At 42.4% G+C, this 23,938-nt stretch overlaps 4 protein-coding genes across 8 annotated transcripts; 1 reads left to right on the top strand and 3 right to left on the bottom strand.

Annotated features, from left to right (window-relative positions):
- Positions 1 to 270: 270 nt before the first annotated feature.
- ncbp2 (nuclear cap binding protein subunit 2) lies at positions 271 to 3,829 on the bottom strand. Its single transcript, XM_086223978.1, has 5 exons — positions 3,668 to 3,829; positions 2,554 to 2,640; positions 2,199 to 2,293; positions 1,902 to 2,040; positions 271 to 789 (listed from the first exon to the last, which is right to left on the bottom strand). Exons 1-5 carry the CDS (start codon positions 3,740 to 3,742, stop codon positions 691 to 693), a joined length of 495 nt encoding a protein of 164 aa, XP_086080104.1. The 5' UTR covers positions 3,743 to 3,829; the 3' UTR covers positions 271 to 690.
- Positions 3,830 to 4,469: 640 nt separating this feature from the next.
- Positions 4,470 to 6,638, bottom strand: fkbp2 (FKBP prolyl isomerase 2). Its single transcript, XM_086223569.1, has 2 exons — positions 6,014 to 6,638; positions 4,470 to 4,900 (listed from the first exon to the last, which is right to left on the bottom strand). The coding sequence occupies exon 1, from the start codon at positions 6,463 to 6,465 to the stop codon at positions 6,052 to 6,054; it is 414 nt and encodes a 137-aa protein (XP_086079695.1). The 5' UTR covers positions 6,466 to 6,638; the 3' UTR covers positions 4,470 to 4,900; positions 6,014 to 6,051.
- A 1,503-nt stretch (positions 6,639 to 8,141) lies between these two features.
- Positions 8,142 to 16,099, top strand: LOC147249475 (methylcrotonoyl-CoA carboxylase beta chain, mitochondrial). Its single transcript, XM_086223563.1, has 13 exons — positions 8,142 to 8,278; positions 9,285 to 9,368; positions 9,835 to 9,999; positions 10,432 to 10,628; positions 10,815 to 10,993; positions 11,171 to 11,251; positions 11,681 to 11,859; positions 12,013 to 12,232; positions 12,817 to 12,908; positions 13,090 to 13,246; positions 13,356 to 13,478; positions 13,663 to 13,893; positions 14,145 to 16,099. Exons 1-13 carry the CDS (start codon positions 8,259 to 8,261, stop codon positions 14,229 to 14,231), a joined length of 1,815 nt encoding a protein of 604 aa, XP_086079689.1. The 5' UTR covers positions 8,142 to 8,258; the 3' UTR covers positions 14,232 to 16,099.
- LOC147249474 (retinal Mueller cells isomerohydrolase-like) lies at positions 15,246 to 23,249 on the bottom strand. 5 transcript variants are annotated; one of them, XM_086223566.1, is made up of 14 exons: positions 23,100 to 23,249; positions 21,416 to 21,498; positions 21,268 to 21,326; positions 20,258 to 20,365; positions 19,525 to 19,666; positions 19,073 to 19,220; positions 18,678 to 18,759; positions 18,281 to 18,413; positions 17,904 to 18,046; positions 17,703 to 17,832; positions 17,426 to 17,540; positions 17,024 to 17,118; positions 16,824 to 16,935; positions 15,246 to 16,196 (listed from the first exon to the last, which is right to left on the bottom strand). In XM_086223566.1, exons 2-14 carry the CDS (start codon positions 21,440 to 21,442, stop codon positions 16,051 to 16,053), a joined length of 1,440 nt encoding a protein of 479 aa, XP_086079692.1. In that variant the 5' UTR covers positions 21,443 to 21,498; positions 23,100 to 23,249; the 3' UTR covers positions 15,246 to 16,050. The 5 variants fall into 5 exon arrangements, with proteins under 5 accessions (XP_086079692.1, XP_086079693.1, XP_086079691.1 ...); XM_086223565.1 differs by having other exon boundaries at positions 15,247 to 16,196; positions 21,176 to 21,326; XM_086223567.1 differs by lacking the exon at positions 23,100 to 23,249 and having other exon boundaries at positions 21,416 to 21,746.
- Positions 23,250 to 23,938: the final 689 nt, after the last annotated feature.

Below are 23,938 nucleotides of genomic sequence, written 5' to 3'. Positions count from 1 at the left end.
AACCAAAGGCATAATTAATTGAATTGGAAATGAGCATTAAAACATGCATAATGTGAATAAGATCCATGTTGCATTTCCTGCATATTTCATGAAAATGTCCAAAAAAACTGGAGCAAATTTGTCAATGTTGAAGAAAAATCCTGCACCTGCCACAAAAAGGAAAGGATTCTCTCTCATCTCATGTTCTATCCATCCAGCACCACGTTTCAAGAAAATCAGCCAAACAGACGCCAGTGAAACCAGAACCTTCCCAGGGGGAGGAGAAAAAGGTAGCACCAAAAAAATGAGCTTTATTTTAAAAAAACAAAACTATAAACAATTAGGGACTCTTCCTGGACACTGACAATGTGGCAGTATGCTTCCTTCCTGTTTCTACAACTACAGCGGCCGTGGCAACAATGCTGCAGGGTGTCTCACACAGCTCATCGTCACGCTTACTACGTGCCATCCGACCCTCTTGGGCCTGTAGGGACATTTTTTTCGCAAATTTCACAAAGTTGCAGAGTTCGTCACAAAGAAATCCTGGCCTCCTGGAGAATAAAACTAACAGCTGCTTATATCCGAGCTCCAGTGGTCCATGCAGACCCGCTGTCGGTGAGTTCATGGTAGCAACATAAGGACAGACAGACGCCGTAGAACTGTTGGGACTTAAACCTGGTGGAGAGCAGCAGTTCTGTGTTGGCAATCCCTTTAAAAACTGTTGCGGCCTTCTGTGACTCGATGCTGCGCCGCCAACTTGCCGTAGCCGCCCCGGGCCGGGTCGTAGTCCTGCCGGTACTCATCTCTCACCTACACAACCAGAAGAATGCAAGAATTTAAAAATGAACAAGTTCATTGATTGACATCCATATCTGATTGACCTTAAATGTAAAAAGAACACAACATGTTTTTTGGTTGCTACATTTATTCTTGCATTTTTCCAAGAGACATTGTCGCTGCATCTACTGTACATCATCATCGTGAATCAATTAACCACCACCATCTCATCAAATCCAGGCAGTAGTGACGACTCGTTTTTCCAACTCACCAAACGGGTTACGTACAAAAACATCGTCTCAGATCACTGACATCACAATCATGTTCGAAAGCTTCAGAATGAATGGACCTCAGCGTTCATTTGCTGACACATAATATTCCTAAAAGATAAGGAACTAAAGGTTCATGCTAAAAAGTTACTATCTTGCCGAGGGACATTGTTGGGTATATTTACATTTCATTATTTACGCATTTGTCATTCTGCACTATTCCATGAAAAATGTAGGTATTCTGTATTTGTTCAAAGTAATACAAGTCCTTGTCTCTCATGCTTTATTCATTTTGTATCAAAATGCCGTGACACAGAGCGCATTGATCTTTCCAATGCCATTTCAGTCGATGTTATTTTGTTCAAATGCCACGTTGTGCAGCATTTTATTGTTGAGCAAAAATGTTGTATTTAAAAAAAAATATCCAGCGATTTTTTTTTTCATTTTCAATGCTTTGCTGTATGGTATATCGTGAAGAAATGACAGGAGAGGGGGATCACATGCAGAATAGGACCCTGGGCTGGAATCAATCCCTGGTTCTCCGCACGGCCTCAGCCTACGTGGTATGCACTTAACCAACACGCCACCAGGGTGCCCATGTCCACCATTTTTAATGTGAAGGAGGCAGAAAGTGTGGGAGCAGCAGCAGTGACCTCCCCACTCTCCAGGGAGATTGTTTTTAATTTTGGCAGTGACGTAACAAGTGGACATAACTGGCTCCTTATTAAAATATAGCGTTTTTCTGACCTCTGTCTCAGTGTTTCTGCTTTGACTAATAAAAGCCTACACGAACAGTTTTCACATCAAGAGGCCCGACACAATCAACACTGTTTGGACGCTCGCTACATTTATCACAACAGACAACAGACTCCTCACCTGTCCTCCAGACTTGCCGCGGCCGTACTGTCGCCCCTCCTTAAATCCCGTGTCCCAGTCTGTCCTGATGATACGATCATCCAACCGTGTGCCATTAATGAAGCGCATGGCATGTTCTGCATCCGCACGTGTGTAATATCTGGAACAGCAGGAGTTAAGGACCAATGCTGAATCCCAAGTTTACGCCATTTTTACTCACTGTGACAGTCAGAAACAGGGCTCATGCGTCTGCGCTAAAACTGCAAACACAGCAGGTGTGTGTGTGCTTTCATTTGAAGGTCACGTTTCCAAGGATACTCCACGAAGCAGAAGCCACAGGCCGTCTTCTTGACTTTATCCAGACCAATGATGATGCGCTTGACATCACCACTTTTAGAGAAGAGCTCATGTACCTGCACAACAGCAAACCAAAGAATTGTGTAAGAGGACATAGAAATGCTTGACCCACTTTAGAAACAGAAACAGAGTTGAGACACAGCGTCGTTCCAACATATCTAGTAACATATTCTCATTACTATTATCAAGTCACAGGACAGAGAGGTTTGAAAAAACTACCAAGACACATCTATTAGCTGAGGCTTACAATCTTATGATACAATGAACAAACAATGGAAGCAGGACTACTGATGTTCTCAGGAAGATGGCAGCTTACCTGCTCCTCAGTGGTGTAGAAGGAGAGGTTTCCCACATATAGAGTGTGGCTCTGCCTCAGCAGCTTCTCCTGGTCATAACGGTTCCCCTGAAAACACAAACACCATCCCAGGTGTGAGGACGCGCGCCACTGTGGAGCATTGAAGCTCAGCAAGGCCAGAGCTGAAGTTTCCACTGTCAGAGCTAGAAATGGTGGGCAGCTCATCTGCGTTCACACTCCCAGTAATAGTTGGATGATCTGACTTTACAGAGACAACACTAGACTCTCCACATAGATAAACATAAAGCCTACAGTACCAATGTAAGGTTTGATTATGTGTTAGGATTTCATATACTAAAGACTCTCTTGAATGCAAGTATACCAAAAAAACCTGATAATAATCAGATATGTTAGGTACACTGGATTCATGGATCGTGGGTTTAAATCAGCTCTCTGTTGACCACTAGAAACTGGTCAACCTGCAGTTTAATGGGTCATGGGGGTTTGCGGCTTTGATGCTCAGTTTGTAGTTCACAGTTGATGTTAGCCAGACAGTACGATAACTGCCCATTTCCATGCTTACATATCACAGACCAAAGCTGGGAAGCTGCTCCAATACAACATGGACTAAAAACAGAAGGCCGCTTTACCAGCTTCATTATCAACTCCTGGATGCTGGAGAACCTGATCAACTAAGCTTAACAGCAGACACGTGTGAAGGAAAATACACCCCGGAACAGTGAGAGCTTGGTCAAATGAAATTGTAAGAAGGACCAGAGTCAAAATTGGTAAAAAGAAAAAGTCCCCATGACCTTAAATTTATGATTTACATTGACAGTTTGCCAGCCTAATGAATCAATAAATGAAATCAGGCTCAGTAGCTCGCAGTATGTCGCATGCTTCGTTAAGGGTTTCCGCAATATTAAGTGAAACAAATATCTTAAAACAAAACCTTGAAAACTGCGCGACTATACTTTATAGCTAAACGGTAAATACGTACAGTTAAATGCAAGGCTCCATTCAAAGCACAAGCTGCCATGAGCTTCCCGCTGTTTGGTACAGCCAGGTAGCTAAAAGCTAACACAACAAACGTTTATATACAAAAATGTATACATACAATATATAATTTACTCACCTTAAAATGTTGGTCTCTGTACTGACTAACATCAATGTAAGAATCACTATTCAGAGCGTTCAATTTAACAGCCATTCTGAAAAAAAAATTGTGAATGAGAACTGAAACACCGTTCAATCGTTCGCGTTGCTGGCTTGATGCCGGACAACGATGACGTGCTTCCGGTTCATATGTCCGTCCTTTGAAGAGCTCCGGGTAGATAAGAATTCACTGTAACGTTTGCTGAGGAGCGCCCTCTGCTGGCACCACCCGGGACATGCAGTTCCTCAACATGGTAAATTCATTCCGTTGCAAGTTGTGAAGTAAACGAACAAACAAATGAATGGTCAGGAATTATTCTATAACCGTAGCTCCTCTAACCTGACGAGGGAAAACAAAATGCAAGCATGTATCACTAAATGAAATCAATACTGGACTGGAAATAGTATCATGTGAGAAAATAAAGCTAATAAACACTTCCAAAAGAGAACTATTTTCTTAAACTCATCTACTCAAAACTTCATTCCATGCAATACTAAAATAAATTGTGAGGTTTGTTCCTGCAAAATTTGTGTCGTGTGGTGATAGGTTATTGGCTGCTGTCATATTGTGCCGGTTGCTCCTGGTATGCTGTTTAACCATATGTCTCATCAGACCAGTAAGAGCGGTCTAAAGAAACCTGGCAGGTGAATCTCATGCATGAAAACACTTTCAACCAATTACTTGTTTCAATAATCTTTGGTGTTATATTTGGCAAGTGAGCCTGTGAAACAAATAATGTGGAAAAAAGTTAAAACATTTGCTTAAAAAAAAAACCCAAACACCTCAGACTGCAAATGTTCCAGTGAGGTCTAAATTTTATTATCACAATTCAAATATCTCAAGTGAACAAGAAAAGTCGTATCCTCATCCGTCATCCATCTTAAATGTTGACAATATTAATATTCTAAACTATTTTGGGACAAAGAAGAACAGACGTAAATCTACTTGTTTACAAATCATGGTAAATCAAAAGTGAGATGAACGGGCTTGACGTTGGGAGCCTGGTCAAATTCTGGGAGTAGAGGAACGCTCGCCGTTCTATGGATGTTTAACAGGAGGACACAACCGTCCGTTCTGGAATCCCCAACTTCAATTCAATAAATCAGAGCATATTAAACAAAGCAGCAGCTCTGCTGGGCGATAAAAACTCCACTCCCCACGTGTCGTCTCCACCAGAGGTCAGGGGATCTTCCCTCAACGCCGCCGCAAATCCTGGAAGCAAAAAGACAAATAAAAACATCAGTAATTACACGAAATAACGTAGCGTCCTCGTAGGCCTGTTGACAACCGACTCATCTGAAAATTCAAGTGTCTGAATGCGATTTCAAACAATAAAAAAAATCATCTAAATATGTAGCTTCTATTAACTGCATTTGGTGTGATTTTAAATAAAAAACAAAATTCTATCGTCACACACAGATGTGACAACACTGAGTTAAAATTGTGGCAAAAAAAAAAAAAATCAATCAATCAATCAATGATGTCAGAGGGATCATTTTTGTGCCTGTTATTTAAAAAGTGCTGCTACCTCCCAGCCCCTGGCTGTCAGCGAGCAGCTGTGTGAGTGTTTTGAGTTCAAATTGTCTTTGCGTAACAAACTTAAGAACATTTTTATTGATGGCAGGTCAACCTGGAAATCAGCCTTGCAAATTCAACAATAAAGTAAAATAATTATTGTGTTTCTTGGCCCAAAGTGAACACGAAAATAGATTTTCTTGCCTACGTCTCATGTTTTCTTACGTTTCACGTGTTCAGAGTCGTTCGCAGTCATTTCATTACTGGCTTGAAGGTGTTGGAACTTCCTCCTGGAGGACAGCCTGGAGCCTCTGAGTCGCGTTTATGGTTTGTTCCTCTGAGGGAAGCCTGGTCCGCTGTCAGGCTGCTTGGTTTGAACCTTGCTGCTAAATGCTTTTGTTGTTTGGGACCATGGCTTGGAATTGATTCCATCGTTAGCTTTGACCATTTTAATTTGAACTCTCTTTATTTTGTGAGGCACTTTGTGAATATCATGTCTGAGACAATGCTATAATAAATTAAACGAATTACTAATAACACTAATAATAACCTTTTGTTATTATTTAGGTCTATAAAATGATTTAAATGTTTTTACTATTTTTCTGTGATGGTTGCTGACGTGACAGTTGCTCAAAAATGAATTATAACAACATTAAGAGTTTATTCTTAACAAACATACAGAATAACCTGTCAATCAACACTGAGTAGACATTAATATATTATTTCTATTGTCCCCAGATGAAGCAGCCAACATCTGGCGCAAACACACACACACGCACACGCACACGCACACGCACACACATCATTTACCTTTAGAAAGTAGCTTCGGCTGGTCGGTGTCTCCTCCATCAAAGGTCGGATCTCCTCTCGATGCTGAGCAGCTCCACCTCGAAGATGAGCGTCGCTCCTCCGGGGATCTTCGGTGGTGCTCCCCGGTCCCCGTAGCCGAGCTCGGCGGGGATGACCAACTTCCTTTTCTCCCCCTCGCACATCCCCAGCAGGCCCTGGTCCCAGCCTTTGATCACCTGGCCGGTTCCCAGGGTGAAGGTGAAGGGCCTGTTGCGGGGGATGCTGCTGTCGAACTCCGTCCCGTCCTCCAGCTTTCCCGTGTAGTGCATGTTCAGCACGTCTCCTTTCCTGGACTTGATGGGACAGTTGTCCACCCGCTTCTTGATGCCGATCTGCAGCTTCTTCTCGGCTCCGCGGACCAGTGCCGGGCTCAGAGAGAGCACCGTCATCGCCAGCAACACAAACACCCGCATGGCTGCAATCCGATCGGCTTCTCCGGGATAACGGTTCGGTTTTCGGAGAAGCTTCGTTCCAACGGCCGGTCAGCAGATTTGAAGCGAAGCAAGAGGAATGTGAACGGAGAGAGACGTGTGTTACCGTGAGCGGATGTACGCTGATTTTACCGGTTGGTCGGTTCTTCTTCTTCTCTTGAAGATCCCGGCAGACTGGACGCATCAACGTGGGACTGCTGCCCTCTACCGGTGGCGAGAAGAAGCTACAATGGTGACAATAAAATGGTCAATCTAAATTCTACTTGTATTTAGGGATATAAAATAATTCAACAATATAACTCTACTAGAAGTATTTAGAGCTGAGTTTACTTACGTATTAAAAGTACGCAACAGAATTTCCCTTGGGGATGAATAAAGTATTCTGATTCTGATTAAAGATGGTATTTATATATTCCAGTGCTGAGAAATATTCAGATCTGGAAACAATGACCTGTGAAGGTCTTGTTGAAGTGTTTCAGTTGTACTGCTCTGATTGTGTACTCTTGAAGTTAGTAGTATAAATACATCCTCTTCAATAATTTCTGTGGAAAGCCTTTCCCTTTATAGTAAATAGTGACAAATGAATTCTGAAAAATCAAGTGGAGGAAAAAGTACAATATTTCATTTGGAACATGATAAGATAATATATTGTAGTACACATACAATGTAGTGTCACACCAAGCACTGATTAAAAGCAATACCATAATGAGAGTTCAATCAGTTTGTATAATTATGCTGTATGAGGTTGTGGGGGGGGGGGGGTTGGGGGTGTCATTAATGTAAAATTTAGTTTAAGAAATGAGCAATTGATTTAAAAAGTGAGTAATGATAATAATAAATCATGATGTTTAACAGAAACGTCCCTCCCAAAAAAAAAAGCATGTTCAGGTGTTTCCATCACATCATAATAAAAAGATCTGTTAACATCAAGGATATATTTATAAATTATGGAATTAGCTGTTACATATATTTGTAGGGGAGAGTAAAAAAAAAACAAAAAACAAAAAAACCTTCAAATGTTAAACCCAAAAGGAACTTGCATAAACCATGAAAAGGCACCCACACCAGTGGCAGTGTGAATGAAACTTACTCAAATATAATCATGAAACGTCATTTCAAAACCGAGAGTCTCATAATATTTGCCTATTCTCGGTATCTGGAGCAGGAAGAGCAGGAGCAGGTGTTTTGTAAATGGGCTTCCATAATACTCAAAGATTCAATCATGAGAAATATTATTAAAAAAAATAAATTTGAAAAAAGTCCTCTCATGTTTCCTCCTCGAGGACACAATTTCATTGGTTGTGAACAAACAGCTTCCTCCAGCGACCAATATTTGCAACTACATCTCATGAACGCAGCTACAACACACGAATATATTGCTCTTGTCCTTGTGTCTGCAACATTGTACAATTTATTAGATTATTAGATGTATTGTTTTTCTATGTTTTATTCATATGCGTATAAACATCGATAAAGAAACCTGAAATAACTTTAAGTACTTTTGGGAACATTTAAGAACTTTTACTTCTATTTGAATCAGTACTTCTACTTTTTTCGTTTTATTTTATCAATCGAAGGAATCACAGTAACGTTACCTCTGGCGGTCCAGTAGGTGGCAGTACGAGCACAGTACAGCTGGCGAACCGCTGATAAATACAAGAGGAAGAGGAAGAGCCCTTCGAGACGCAAATGGGCGATGTTATTGTTGGATTTATTCAATTAATCAGCTACTCGTTGTTTTGACTTTATTTTTTAAACAACAGATAAAAACAGACATGTACCGCTGCATATCGAGGTAAGAACCTCAGTACTTCATATTCACAAATCTCTACTCCATGTACTCATTTATATGTTGTACTCAGTATAGGCTCACGACCTTTGGCATACATTTATTCAGAAGGATATTAGGACGGTGACTTCCTCACTTACTCTTTTACTCGTGATTACAGTGTATAAATACTTTATAAATATGTGTACGTAGTTGTGCTTGAGCCCCTGTGTTAGCTTAAACTACCCTAAAGCTAACACAGTTATGTGTTTGGAGGTTAACAGACTATTGGTGGTATTCAGGCTACATGAAGTTGTAGTTAAGGTGAGTAAGTGTATGGTCAAAGTACCTCAAAGGTACTGAGAGGTAACTTATTGACAGGCAGGTGCTTCAGCAGTTTATTCCCTCTTTTATCCGGGGAGGGATTCTCTATGGAGTGAGAACAACTTTTACATTAATTGAGCAGATATCATGCGTGCCAACACACATGATACAACAGAGTTACCCAAACCTGAGCAGCAGTTCGTGTGTTTTCAAATAATGTTGCTATAAGTTGTCAGAAAACAAACAAAAAAAATAGTTGCATTCCACATGAATTTAACAAACTTATCATGTTAAACAACATATCAAATATATTTGATCATTTGTACTCCAGAGTATTGGAGCAGTGTCACGAAAAGCCATGTCCCTCTTGAATCATTATTCAGTAGTTTGGACAAAACAGAAGATTTGTGTCCTTCACATTTTCTCCCGGACTCAAACATCCCTTTAAGCTTTTTCCAAAGTCCATTTCTTTCCCTCTAAGGACTAAAATGTGACACTCCCTGAGCAGGTTCCCAGTTTGTGCCGACGCTGTCACCTTTAGAAAATCAGCGGCTAATCCACAGTGGTGACCAGGACGCCATGCACACATGCCACCAATGCCTGGCTCAGATTCCTAACGAGGCCCTAATAACTAACTGGGCCTGAAGAGACTGAACCTGAGGAGTGCTCAAAACCCACCTGTTCATTTTTGCCTTCCTGTCTCCCGAAGGAGTGTGTGCAGTGGGGGAAGAGTGTGTCAGTCACCATCATGGATGCGGAGAGACTGCAGAGCTGCAGAGGAGAAACAGCACAGGTGACGTCATCACTCAATTAGAACCCACCTGAGTTCCACCTCTTGGGCTGCTGTACATCTTTCACAGTATCTCAGAAATTCCTGGAGGCTGTTTTTCAAATGTGAAGAATGATATCGAAAAGATGTCTTTGATTAGAGGTCAAGGTCACGATGACCTCACATCTATCAGGAATGCAATGAAGAACCCTCACAGCTGTCATACGTCTACTACACATAACTGTTTATGGCAGGCACAGGTTGTATTCTCAGATACTGTGTTTGGACATGTTGGGCTGTCAAAAAGAAAGAAAAAAAATCACCTGTTGCCAACAGCCAGGGGTCATCTGAATACATTATTCTAAATATGTTTAAAAGATCAACCGAGCTTCATTGGTTCTGTTTAGTGTTAATAAACATAGGTTAAAAGGTTTTGGAAGGAGATGTAACAAACTAAATATTCCCCCCATGTTCGACTATGGTGGTGCAGGACGCCGGCGCAGCATCAGCATTGTTTGGGCCGCCGTATGAGCTCTGCAGCCAAGAGGAGGAGAGCTCTCCGGAGTGCCTTCCCAGTGTTGGACCTGCCCCTCCAGCCCTTCCACAGGCACATTTATGAAGCCAACCTCCGAAACAGCAACGCTTGCCACAACCAGTAGGTCCTCCTGGTCGGCCTGTGCTGTTCAGCTCAGACTAAATCTTTTCTTTCAAATAAAGAAAACCATGTTTTTCAACCATTAATTTGAATGATCTGACAGTTGGACTAACCCGTACTGCAACATCCAAGATATGTTGTTCGGTTCAAAATGTTCTCATGATAAGAATATTTTATAGCACTGCTAACGTTAAATGTCCTGTAAACTTTTACAGAACAAACCAACTCTCATGAGTTGGATTATGACTTCTGTGACTATTATTTTCTTCTTTTTTTTGTGAACTCAATTTGCATAGTTTTTGTAACTATGTTTCTCTGTTCTGCTATTAAAGGCAGTACTGTACATTACTGTGCAGTTTTTATATCACCAGTTATCTTGTTGCTACAAATAATATCATAATACAGTTTAAAAGCTGTGCTGCCTGCCAACAGGTACATGGAGTTGAGTAAGAAGGTGAGGAAAGGAGGCGGGGACAACGCAATTTCCCGACACACTCAGAGGAACAAGAAGTTGTTGGTCAGGGATCGGCTGCGCCACCTGTTAGATGATGAAGACTTCCTGGAGCTGTCACCATTCGCGGGTCTGGGTCTTCCTTACGGAGATATCCCATCAGCTGGATGCCTGACTGGTCAGAAACCACTAACTAGAGGAATTTACCTTTGGTACTGGCTAACTGGACTGTCCGATCGAATCTGGCTAGTTTGCACCAGGCTTCCTTCATCAACTTCACCTTTAGAATTTCGGATATCGATCAATTCATGACCTCTTGCTAACGCTGCTTGGCACTGTGTGTGCTTGTATGTGTATCGATCAGGTATTGGCAGGATCAACGGCCTGTGGTGTGTGTTCATTGCCAATGATGCCACAGTGAAAGGTGGCACAGCTTATCCAATCACAGTGAAGAAGCAGCTGCGAGCACAGGAGGTGGCGATAAAGAACCGACTGCCCTGCGTTTACCTGGTCGACTCTGGAGGGGCTTTTCTCCCACTGCAGGTAAACACTCGCTCACTCACTCTCTCTCTGTGTCTGTCTGTCTGTCTGTCTGTCTGTCTGTCTCTCTCTCTCTCTCTCTCTCTCTCTCTCTCTCTCTCTCTCTCTCTCTCTCTCTCTCTCTCTCACACACACGCACACACAGGGTCACTAATTTTTTGTATGTGTTTAAACATCCAGTCGGAGATCTTTCCTGATAAGAACCAGGGAGGGCGGACGTTCTACAATGAAGCCATCATGTCTGCCATGAAGATCCCGCAGGTAAACACATTTAACAGGGGACAAACTGTACAACAGAACAAGGGGAAAAAGATATCAACTATTAGAAAAAAATGCATGATAGCTTTTTCGTGTTTCTGTGTATAGTCACAGGGATGACAGATTTTTGTAGGCTAACCCAAAATTTAGCGTCACTGTGGTTTCCCTCGACCAAAGGCCAGTGGGATTTTTAGGCTGGATTTTGAGTTGTTTGTTTCAGTGTCAGATGTCTAAATGGTTGATAAACCCACATCCTGACGTTCTTGAGTACATTAATAAACCAGTGGCCACAGAGGGTGGAGAGCAGCTCTGTAGTGTTGATGCAGAACTTTATCAAGTAGAATTAACTTCTTACATTTTCTGTCACATGACAGACAGGATCATTTGCAAGACTTGGTCATCAGAATTAACGTCTCCGTCCTTGTGGTGAAGGTGTCGGTGGTGTGCGGTTCATGCACGGCAGGTGGAGCGTACATCCCCACCATGGCAGAGGAGACCGTGATGGTGCACAAGATAGGGACTATATTCCTTGGCGGACCACCGCTGGTCAAGGCCGCCACGGGAGAAGAAGTCACACCGGAGGACCTGGGTGGAGCCAGACTTCATGCTGAGTAGGTGCAAATCAATCCAACCCGCTGGAAGTCGGACAGTAAAATGCAGCAGTTAAAGCTTCCCACAGAGAGATCTGTGTGTGCTGGAATAACAGAAAAGCATTGAATTAGAAGAACTAACATAATCATCTGTTTATTCTTTTGTGGTTTCAGAGTGAGTGGCTGCGTAGATCATTTTGCCTGGGAAGAGAAGGAAGCTTATGAATACACCAGAAACATCATATCTACCCTCAACTTCCAACTGCCAGAGGAGGAAGAAGAGGAGGAAGAGAAGATGAGGAAGAGGAGAGAAGAAGAGCAGCCAATATATAGTTTGGAGGAGCTTCTGGGACTCGCTCCCAAATGTTATAATTACAGTCTGGATGCTAAAATGGTACAAGAATCCACACAAACACTATCAGCCTCATACATTTATTCTGTCTTTGTGAAGCTCGTATGAGAGGCAATAGCACTTACTGCATCATAGTACTGGGAATTAAATCAGGTTAATCACAATAACTTCCTGTGATTAGATACTTTTAATGAGTGCTGGTATTCTGTTGTATTTTGGGGGCAGATAGAACAACGACACAGGTGGTACTGAAAAAAAGACTCGCCTGAAAACTGGTTAGAGGAATTAGTTTTTAGCAAAACCTCATCTTTGATTATTTCACAATTACAAACTCTTCACTTTTTTTGAGTAAGCAACACTCATGGTTGTTTGGCGACTGAGGAGGGGCTAAAGTGTGATCCTCCAATCACCCGTCAGTCTCGAGCCTTCCATGTCTACTACAGATATCTGTCAGACTTGTCCTACTTTGGTTGCAGGTCCTCCTGTGTTTACTGTCACTGACCGAGTTGACGCGGTTGTTCCTCGTGCTGAGTTTACCGCAAATGCAACAGTGAATGTTTGTGAGTGTCTCCGTAAAATAATGGTCAATATTAATTGTTTGGTGTTTGTTGTGTCCGTTTGTCCAGATAGTGAGTCGGCTGACAGATGGGAGCCGCTTCCAGGAGTTCAAGGCTCGCTATGGAACTACACTTATCACCGGCTTTGCAAAGATACATGGGTAAACAGTGTAAACATACACACATATCCTGGACATTGAAAGCAGGAACATCAGCCATCATTGCAGTTGTTAGTGCGGTGCACTTGCATTGTTTACATCCATACACACATGAAGTCATCCGCCTCAGATTACACACTAACTATCTGATCTGTAGTATTTTCATGTGTTTGTACTGCCACAGTCACCTGGTAGGAATTGTAGCCAACAACGGAGAGCTGTCGTATGAAGCCGCTCTGAAAGGAAGCCATTTTGTCCAGTTATGTGACCAAAGAGACGTCCCACTCCTCTTCCTCCAGAACACAGCACCCATAACACCTCTAACCCTCTCCACCAGACAGGTATCCACCCCAAGAAACTCACACCTTCACACACCCACAGACGCATGCACATGCACACACACATAAACACAGGGTGGCTGTGTGTGATGTGAAGTATCTCTTTTTTTAGGCAGAGGTCAGCAGTAACCATCTGAAGGCTCAGGGTTCAATGATGTCAGCAGTTGCGTGCGCCTCTGTGCCCAAAATCACTGTGGTGATTGGTGGTTGCCATGGTGCTGACAGCTATGCGATGGTGAGACTCTTCATCCGTGGTTGCTCTCATCTCCTACACTTTATTAGAGGTCTTTTTTTTTTTTTTACAAAAGAATCTTTTGTGAACCACAGCAGAATTTACCATAAATACAAAATCATTAACTCCACTCATTTAATCTTCAGGATGAATCACTAAAATCATCTTGTTTCCTGGTTCTTTCTAGTGTGGCCGGGCCTTTGACCCTAATTTCCTGTTCCTGTGGCCCAATGCCAGAGTATCCATGACAGCTCCAGGTCACGCTGACTCTCTGCTTCACCCTGACAGTGAGCAGGAAGAAGAGAAGAAGAAACAAGAGCAAGACCTGAACATTAAATTAGAGGAGGAGAGCTCAGCTTTCTATGGTTCTGGGCGGCTCTGGGACGATGGAGTCATTCTGCCTCAAGACACACGGAAGGTAAAATGTCAAGGTCTTGTCACTGGCTCTTAAAGTGACACTTCAGCCTTGGGCTCATGAAGATGTTTTCTCTCTTTACATTTCTGCATGTCTACAGAATACAGAAAGAGCCAGGCATGTGTATTAGCTTGCAGCTAATGGTGAAATACAGCTAATATCAGCTACAGCAACAACTTTAACACTTTTAGGGTGTTTTTTTGTGTACATAGCAGCATAACAATCAGCTTAAAAATGTCAAAATGTGTCTGCAGATTCTAAGAGACTGTCTGGTCATTATCAAGCAGCAGCACTACCAACTTTCAACAGAGAAACTGCAATCAGCACTTCTCCGTATATAAACCCTTCCATTGTTGTCGACTACTCTTCATCTGGATGCCTGAAGCTGCTGATATCCGCCAGTCCGGCTGCTCATCCGTCCATCAGACGCCATCAGCTCAGCACACATGCTAACTGCATATTAGCATTTGTATGCCATGAGGCGTTGAGTGGCAAAATAAGAATGTTCGACAGCTCTTGTGATACTTTTGACATATACAATGTGACTACAGGTGCTACATACAGAATGCCTGTGTGTCGACATGCACAAGCTAATCCTCTAATGTCCTCCTCGGAAAAGCAGCAGTCGTCTTTTGCATACCCACTACCTCCTCGCTGAGTGGGAGCAGATTGGAGGAGATGATAAACACAATGCAGTAAGGAAGTACAGAATCGCCATTTCCTTTTTATCTTATCTTTGCACATCATGGCTACCTCTGCTCGTGCTGACCCATTTTAGACGCACTCTTGGCAGCCAGGACTGAAATATTTCAACGGCTATAGGATGATTGGACTTCCCTGGAAGATTACTCCTGATGACTTTGGCGAGCCCAAAACTTTTCACTACGTGCCACCACGAGGTTGATATGTGCAGTTGAGAGCAGAATATCTCAGTACAGGTTGAATACATTCATGGGCTGTTCGGGATGAACGCGGCGATGCTGTCAAGCACCACCACCGGCTAACAATTTTGATTTGTCCAATACCTCGGTGCCTATCTGCAGAACGAAGGATGAGTCCCCCCCACATTATATTGTAGGTTACAGTGGGTTGTTTTTGTGAGAGAAACATATCCACACCGTAACCAACACTGTATTATGATTTAAAATAATCATTTGAATTTTATTTCTAATTTATATAAAGTAGGATTGGAAATACAATTTTTTTTAAACTGCCAAATGTGTGTGTGTGTGTGTGTGATTGTTTTGTACTTTTTGCTTGAAAGATGTCACAAACATTTAGGTGCATGATGAAACGCCACAGAAGCATGATTAGTGTACTGAGATTTGCACAAATTGAGTATCATATTCATATTCATTTTTTAATTATAGTATAATCACATGGAAAAGGGAGACTTGTTTGAATTTGTGTAGAGAGACATAAAAATCAAATGTTTATTCAGAGAATCATTTCATAAATGAGCAGGTAAAAACGCTGTCTGCCATAAGCTTAGGTAAGCAAATTAAGTATGACTTTATGCCTCCGTTTGTTTAATTCTGTTTCTACATTAACTGTTGGGCCTTTTCACAGCCATTTTGAATGCTCATAACAAGTAGAACACTGATGCAAGTCATCAGATTAATTCTAATGTAATGAATGCCAGTAAGGTAATTAAACCTGCATTTAGCCTGCGATGTCATGTCATCATGGCTGCTGTGAAAATCATCCATTGAGCTCCACTATGCAGGGTGATGCTTGTGCACATTTTCTTTGTGCTCAGAAACAGATTCTAGGTGGAAGTCTAAAGAGCAGGATGTGTGACCTCATCATCTTAAAGCTGATCCTGGTATAAAAGTACCATGTGGAGCTTTGAAAGTTACAGCGCTGAACAGAGATTAAGAAAAGTATGTGTACACTTTAATCTGGAATTTAAAATGAGGGAGAGGAGTAGGTGTGTAAACTATTTTAATGTGCTAATTGTAATTGCTTTTCTGCACAATCAAAGTCAGTCAGACTATTTGTTTAAGAGTGTTTCTTGACCTTAGTTTACTTCCTCAGTAGCCTTGGCAAGCGAAGAATTACTACTTAGTGCTCAAAGATCCAGTTCTTTGCAGGAATGTGAATGAGACAGATGAAATTATGGTTCCATCCTGGACGAGTCTGGATGGAAGTCTGGATGGATCACGGCTTGTACGTGCCATGGAGGGTCACTGGGATGAGGGTGTTGACCTCTGCCCTGGCAACCTCTGTCAGCTTCATGGCATCCAGGATGAGCAGGAAGCCTGGTTTCTCTGCCCCTGGTTTCACCACAACACTCAGCAGGACACCTAAAGCCGCGCGCATGCACACACACACACACACACACACAAAACAATTCAAATATTTTAATGCTCCAGTGATCAATAAAGAACATGAAAAAGAATGCTCCATTCATATAAATGAACATCCCCTTGTGAAATGCTAACCCTCTGCTAATGTGAACGTGGATAAAACATTTAACTGTGAGGTTCTTTTAGACTTTCCAGATGTTATCACACCACCTGGATCAATTTCTGATACTGAAACAAGTATTTTTCTCTGGTTGCGTGATGCTCCAAGTAATTCATCCTAAGTTTTACAGCCGCAACAGTCACAACAGGGCAGGAAACCTCAGAGCCTACAATGTAACAGTGACAGTTGTAAGAATGCTCACTGCCTGAAAGTAGAGACAAAACTTCAGCACCATAGCTTCAGGTACAGCGTGAGATTTTTTTTAAGCTTAGGTTTTATTCTTAATTTGACAGAAATTATTTGGCTTGTAACTGAGATACAATAGAGGAAATACTCAGTAATTGAGTCACTCAAATAGAATGATGTCATTGTAGCCAGTGTTCACGTTCAGCTGGTCCTTTCCTACACGTTAAGCAGGACATCAAAGACTGAGATTATGACAAGCTTTGCGTGTTGTTCTATACCATCGTCCTCCTCTGTAGCTCCTGGCGTTGGTACGAACAGCGGTTCTGACGGGTAACACTCCTCCTCTTGCCACACCCAGGTCTCTTTGGTCTGCACATTCAGCTTGATGATCTACATCCAAACAGTAGGAGCAAAATCATCAACAACAGCATCGATTCTGTCCCATGTCTGCTCCTGCAAATGAAAGGACTTCTCTTACCCTGTCAGGGATGAAGTGGTTGAGTCCCAGACCGTACACGAAGGAATAGCTCTTCCCACGACACCGAGAGTAGTTTATTTGTGGAAATTCAAAGGCTGAGAGACAGAGAGAGACATAACACAGAGAAAGAAACCGATGCCAAACAAATATTTGCATCATGGCAAAAAATGCTCAAACCAGACAAACAGCAAGTAAAGTGCAGTGTGGGTCAAAGTCGCTGGATCTCAGGAGCAGAAAATTCGGCACAAATGTTTTCAGGGACATGAACATGGATAATAAATATCTTGATGGTCAGAGGTCAAGATGATTGTGACGGGTGCAGCGATGCAATGTAATTTATTACCTTGTCTCATTGTGTTACAAGTGTACAATTGTTGTGTGAGTGTATGGTGGGTGTGTCACCTTCTCTCGGCCTAGAAAAGAGCACTTCAGGTTCCACCCAGATGGTTCCATTGCTATGCAGAACAGCAGTAGCTGTAGTGTAGGGCAAAGACACCAGGTTCTTTCCCTGCTCCTCCTACACACACACACACACACACATGCAGAAATTGGAAATTGAAAATTAGTTTGAGTATCAACATTACAACTGGATCAATAACTTAATCGAAGGGGGATCTTCACTTCAGCTAGGAAAAATAAGATTGTGTGTGTGTGTGTGTGTGTGTGTGTCTCTACTCACCCTGTGAATATCCAGTGGTAGAACGTATCTCCTGACTTCCGGCTGAGGTGCTCTCATCGCTGCTTTCTTCACCTCCTCCCACTCCTTCTTCAGATTGGCCAGGTACAGGTAGTTATACACAAAGTCATGACTGCAAGAAGACAGAAATATTAGCATGGGCCAAGTCTCCGAAACTCACACACACACTCACATCACACTCACCCTTTCCACGCGCAGAGGTCCACAACAATGAACCCCTGGTCTTCATAGGTGTTGATGTGATGAAAGAGGTTGAATGCTGATGTTCTGAACTTGTGGCTGCTTAAATAACTTGCTGACTCCTTAGTGGCCAAGTGAAACCATGACTACGCGCGCACACACACACACACACACACACACACACACACACACACACACACACACACACATCCTCTGATATTAGTGGATTTCACTAGCCCCTCACCCCTAACCATCAACCAAACCTTTGACTTAAACTGCACACGAACCAAGTTTATATAAAAGACAGTGAAATTCCCTTCCAAATACAACTTTAGAAACTGTGAGCACATGAGGTGTAGGAGGTGAGGTCTCCTACGTACCCCCATGCTCTCATTGGGCTCAAAGCAGTCCATGTACGTGGCTCCTCTGACGCTCCAAGCTGACAGGAACTTGAGCAGGTTGATCTTCACTGGCTGCTCCACAAACACAAAATAGTTTTCGGTCAACCCGAAACTACACACAGACACACACACACACACACACACACACACACACACACACACACACACACACACAATCAACAGTAAATAAGCAATGTTGTGAGCAAATAAATATGAATATAAATATTAAAACGGTGGTTTTGTCTGCCATGTTGTCTCTTGACTGTGCACAGCTTTACAGCACTTCTATCCTTGTGTAGTGTTTCCTGTGTACAAGTAATGATGCAGTCAAGTACCATTGTATTTCTGGCTAGAAGTAAAAGAGCTGCCTCAGTACCTGTGTATGTAGGAGGGTTTTAACCTCTCACTGCTGGGTAGTTGAACCACGACCTGGGATTTCTCTAAAGGGTCAGATTCGTCTGAAACAAGTGTACACAGTGTTAGTGAGAATACAGAAGTAAATAATACAAAAACTCAAATATAATGCTATTGTTGGTAAGTGTAAGACTTACGTCCTCCCTGCTGCCCTTGCTCGCTCTTTCTCTCTTTTTTCATTTCTTTCAATCTGTATGTCACCTTCTTGTTTCTTTTAACTCTGTTGCTCTGCATCTGTTTCATGATACATAGCTAGTACTTACTACTACTTACCTGCCAGCAGTACTTGCTTGCTTATCTACCTAGTTCATCACTTTGCTACTACCTACAGTACTTTCTTCCCTCTTCTATACTCACCTGCCTGAGCAGGGGGGATCTTAATGATGTTATAGGCCAGACTCATGTTCTTGCCAAAGCAGTTGCCAATGTTGTAGACTGTACCATCTGTGTCAGTGTGGGGGTGGGCTGTCACTCCATTCACCGACAGGTACTTACATAAGTCCACCTAATTATAGGACATGGACACAGGACAGAGAATTCAAAATAAAAGACCCGGTGAGAGTCCGTGTCATGGCTTTGCCAAAAACACATACAAGTTTGATATAAAGTAAATTTGAGAAATACTATTACATGCACAAACAGATACATGTATTTTTTGTGCTTTAATAGAGACGGAAATAATTCACTCACATTAAAATATTACATGCAATTCTAGTACTTAGTCGTAATGTTGTTTCTGGGACCCCTGAAGCTGCTTTAAGGTGAGTATTTGGGAAAAGATGCAGCATGGAATGTCAATCATCTCTCACCTTCTTTAAAGTCTCCAGCGAATCAGGATCAACCTTGGTGATGTAATTGGTCTCTGTGACGGCGTAGAAGTCCTCGCCAATTGGATAGACGTTCACTATGCAGTTATCGGTGACCTCGATGCCTCTGAAGTACGTAAAGAATCTACACAAGTAGAGGCAGGGGTGAGTGAGTCTTTGGTGTCTTTGGAGATCCATTTGCAATCTGTCACCACATGATAACAACCGAAACAACAACCAGCCTGGCACACGTTGAAATACTGGAACTCAACTGGACCGTCACGGAACATTCTGGGAGTTCCTGGAACATTTGCTGAGTATTTTACAGGAACATTTGTAAAAATAGTCCTTCAAGGCTTCAGAGTTCCAGAAATATTTCATACAATGTTCTCAATGAAATACCATCCTCCCACATTTTGAAGAACCGAAGGGATTTTACAACATCCTTTAGACCTGTGGAGATCATCGCATAAAATTCTGGAAAATACTTCCTCTTAAAAAGTCCTGGTAGGAACAATTTGAGAACAAATGAGGAACGTTTTCTGGACATCCTAACAGTCCCCTGCTATGTGACCATAAAATATTCCTAACATCCTATAGAGGATTTGACTGCAGGATTTTAAGAACCAAATGAGTGTTCCAGCACATCCCCAATGTTCTCTTTCCGCCCTTCTCTACCTTTAGAGAATGTTAACTCAGAGAACATCCCCTCCTACGTGGGGGGATATCAGGTCACCTGGAGAAGATGTTCTTGCAGGGGTCAGGGTACGCTGCAGTGCCAAACTCAGTGATGACCACTCTGTTCTCCGTCATGGCGCGAACATATGCGTCTGTCTTGATAAACCTGAGCAGGGACATCACACACGTGTAACAAAGCCACAAGACATTTATGTTTGTTTCAATATGACTGTCAGAATTATGATGAAAACCAGGGTAACACCCCGCTGACTCCGTGTGATCGATAAATGTGGTTTCAAAGAAAAGCCAAAAGATGGATTTTTGTGGCTTCTAGCTGCATACGGATTGGTTCTGCACTTGCAGCATTCCAGTTTGGATGCGTTACCGTCAGCTCTTTTCTTCCGCAGGCCTCAACTGAACAAACATCTCATGTCCTCGTGAAAAGAAATCCGTGTCTCAATTTGGATCCTAATCATTCTTACAAAAGTGACAGGCTGTGAGTTCGCGGTATAGGTTGGTCAGTGTTTTTCAATGGCTAAAAAAAATTAAATACTGTAGTGATAAGAAATCATTTAAAAATTCCTAATACAGGTTCAAAACACCTGAATGCAGAACATAGAATTAAGAGGGAGAGATAAGACAACATAAAAAAAGAACGAAATACAACATCCTGGCATATATGTGACGCTGACCTTTTGAAATATTCCCAGAAGGCCTTCCAGAGGTATTGTGTATATATTAAGTGACAGTGACCTGGACACTTAATTCCAGTTCATCGTTGAGACCCAATGGAAATTTAAGACAATTCTGAGAAAAGTCCCTGTTCCTGAGGAATTTTGTGAACCTCATCCTAAAAAAACGTCATGTTGTCAGCCTGCAGCTTTCACCCACGCACAGGCATAACAAGGAATCAGGACAATAATATTTGAAATTAAAAGGTACCCTTATTTTGGAAGGGAATGAGTGCTAGACCTACTTCCTGTAGTAGGTCACCTGACCATTCCTCAGGTCAAACTTGTGGATCAGAGCCTGTCCATCAAATAGGTGGTTGAAAGGTTCACCCCCCACCTCGAAAAGGCCAGGTCCCATCCTGAGAAGACTTCCACCCAGCCATGACGGTAAATCCCCTGCACACACAGGATGCAGAACAACCATCAACAAACTCCAACGCTGGTATGATATCCCACACGGCGAGTTGAGCGGTGAGCTTCCCTACCGGTGATCTGAGCAGGTATCGGCTCATTCAGCTCCTCCACAGTCTCAAAGATCTTCCTGTAGCCAGCGGCAGGATGTTCCACACTGGACCAGAACATTAATTACTGAATTCCAACAAAAACGAGCTTCTGCTCCAAACACACGCATGGATTGACTGACGGGGTTCAGGAGATGCTACCAAAGGAGGTTTTCCTTACAAATGTTTTCTGTCACACAAATTTGTGTCTTTCTCGAGCGGCTGCTCAGCAGACGCGAACGAGGTCGCTTCAGAGTTGTTCTAGACCAGGGGTGGGCAACCATGTGCCATGGAGGGCCGTGTGTCAGCAGGTTTTCCTTCCAACCAAACACTTTAACAGGTGATTCCACTGATTAACACTCTTCTGTGGCTGAAGGTGTGTTAATCAGTGGAATCACCTGTTAAAGTGTTTGGTTGGAAGGAAAACCTGCAGACACACGGCCCTCCATGGCACATGGTTGCCCACCCCTGTTCTAGACCTTTGATTGCATCAAGCAGTCTTCCACGGTGGGAATTAAAAACTGTTTTGTTAAAAACAAAGCAATTCCGCTGAGAAAGGACTATTCAGTCACAAAGTGTTTGCTGAGGAGGATTGAATGATGATGAAGTCCTGAACAGAGAGGGACTGGGTGAGACACAACACCTGAAGAATCTTCTGATGTTTTGTTTTGTTTTTTTCATGCAAAGTATGGAAGCCAAAAATGGGCTGTGCTTGTTGATTCTTATTGAAAGCAATTATCTCGGGATCACAAGTAAGCATTTTCCAAAGATAACGCTGCTTTTTTTCCGGCGATAACAGGTGATAACAGGTCAAATAATCACAAGAAAACATTTTGTGGTTTGTTTTGAGAATGGCGTCTTATTTGTCCAGTCAGTAATAAGCTCTGGTATTGAGCTGGATTCACTGGGTCACATGACACTCATGCACATTGTTCCCAAACCAGTTGTGATGTCACAAATCACATTTGTAGTATAGATTTTATACATTAGGCGATAACACATTTCCTTGCCCTGTTATATCTTGCTATCCGGAGAAAAAAATGTATTTTCTGCAGATAAAAAGATCATTTAACTGATTATCATGAGAGAACGAGTTTAGTAATCTAGAGATATCGAGATAATTTGCCTCTCAAGACAACGGCATTTAAAAATGTCTTTACATGACGGCTGGTCTCAGCTTCCATAAGACTGAGACTTCAGTTTTACTGCTGTAAGTTGCTAGAGTTTCCAGCACTGAAGTAATCAGAGCCAGACTTGTTGATTCTTTACTTAGTTACAAGCCCTTAAAAGCTACAGATGAAAACACCGCAACTTGTCCTACAATAAAAAAAACAATATGAAGCAAGTAGAGAGACTGCAGTCTGAGCTGGTCTGCTGTTTAACTGAGAACATCTCTCTGCCACAGTTTTAATATCACTTTTCTAAAATTGTGTCTCAGTGAGCTTGTTTGTCCGTTTCACTTCAATATGAGAGGAAAGAACAAAACTTTGTCAGCCACAGTCCACATAGTTGACTAATCATCGAACACTTCTGAAAGAAAAACAACAGAGTGAAGTCTGGAGGCGGGCTTTTTTTCCATCCTGACATCCAAAATAATTCTTGATACTTTAAAAATGTGCTTTAGTTTCTTTCATGCAAAAATCATTTGAGAAAAGAAAAGGAAACTCACCGGCTGACCATGTTCTCTAACTCTCTACACACACACAAGTAGCTTGAACAGAGACTGCAGGCTGCATTTAAACCACGCACAGATTTCCTGTGGCGAGAAATGGAAATATGGGCCCCCTCCTTCCTCCACTATATCTCCCTCTCCCCTTCTTGTCCCTGGATTTCTTTGCTTCTGCATGCTTGCTCCCACCTTTCTTCCCCCTTCTACTCTTCCTCCTTCAGCCCCTCCTCCTCCTCCTCCTCAGGTTTTGAACAAACCAGCTTTGTCCCTGCTTCTTTCAGCTGTCTGGCCCACAGCTCTGTGAAAGTTCTCCAGGCTTCAAAACAACAACAACCCGGTGACAAATACGTACAACACCTAAAAGCAATGATCACACCAATGAAGTCAGCTTAGAAACATGTTGTAGCAGTGGTTGTGTTGTTGGAGGGGGGGGGGGGGGGGTGCATGTAAAAGAATCCTATCTAATTAGTTCCAGACAGTTTGTAGAAACACTCCAACTATTTTAATAGGCTGGTTGTGGCTGCCGGCACAGCAACAGAAGAAACAAGGAGGAATGAATGAGATCAACCGCGTCAGTCTTTTTGTCCGTCATCTTGATATATGAGAGCTGACCTCCAACTAGAGGATGAAAGGATGAGTTTGAATAAATGGTTGCATTAATAAGGATGGGTGGTAATCTGTCATGTGAACAGTCCAGGAACTGCTGCCGGAGCCTGACAGAAGCTCAGATAAAATATAGAAGATCATAAAATACATGAACAAGGTGAGTCTTCTTTGTCCAGTCTGTTAACATCTGTATTGACTTCGAGCCACTTGATCAGAAGAAATGGGAAAACACA

The sequence above is a fragment of the Aulostomus chinensis genome, chromosome 14, assembly GCF_037954235.1.
Source record: "Aulostomus chinensis isolate RoL2024-O1b breed Wild chromosome 14, RoL_Achi_v1.0, whole genome shotgun sequence".
Classification (NCBI taxonomy): Eukaryota; Metazoa; Chordata; class Actinopteri; order Syngnathiformes; family Aulostomidae; genus Aulostomus; species Aulostomus chinensis.
The sequence above is the reverse complement of the archived record's forward strand: the minus strand, read 5'-3'. Positions and strand labels throughout refer to the sequence as shown.

Excerpts from the sequence above, each read along its gene's own strand:
- ncbp2 (XM_086223978.1), bottom strand. The coding sequence starts at position 3,742 with ATGGCTGTTAAATTGAACGCTCTGAATAGTGATTCTTACATTGATGTT. Across the intron at positions 2,641-3,667 it reads ACAGAGACCAACATTTTAAG|GGGAACCGTTATGACCAGGA; the intron begins GTGAGTAAATTA and ends TTGTGTTTTCAG. Across the intron at positions 2,294-2,553 it reads TCTACACCACTGAGGAGCAG|GTACATGAGCTCTTCTCTAA; the intron begins GTAAGCTGCCAT and ends GCTGTTGTGCAG.
- fkbp2 (XM_086223569.1), bottom strand. The coding sequence starts at position 6,465 with ATGCGGGTGTTTGTGTTGCTGGCGATGACGGTGCTCTCTCTGAGCCCG.
- LOC147249475 (XM_086223563.1), top strand. The coding sequence starts at position 8,259 with ATGTACCGCTGCATATCGAG. Across the intron at positions 10,629-10,814 it reads ATCAGCTGGATGCCTGACTG|GTATTGGCAGGATCAACGGC; the intron begins GTCAGAAACCAC and ends TGTATCGATCAG. Across the intron at positions 13,247-13,355 it reads TAACCCTCTCCACCAGACAG|GCAGAGGTCAGCAGTAACCA; the intron begins GTATCCACCCCA and ends CTCTTTTTTTAG.
- LOC147249474 (XM_086223564.1), bottom strand. The coding sequence starts at position 21,512 with ATGTTCTGGTCCAGTGTGGAACATCCTGCCGCTGGCTACAGGAAGATC. Across the intron at positions 18,414-18,677 it reads AAACCCTCCTACATACACAG|TTTCGGGTTGACCGAAAACT; the intron begins GTACTGAGGCAG and ends GTCTGTGTGTAG. Across the intron at positions 18,047-18,280 it reads AGCCCAATGAGAGCATGGGG|TCATGGTTTCACTTGGCCAC; the intron begins GTACGTAGGAGA and ends GTGCGCGCGTAG.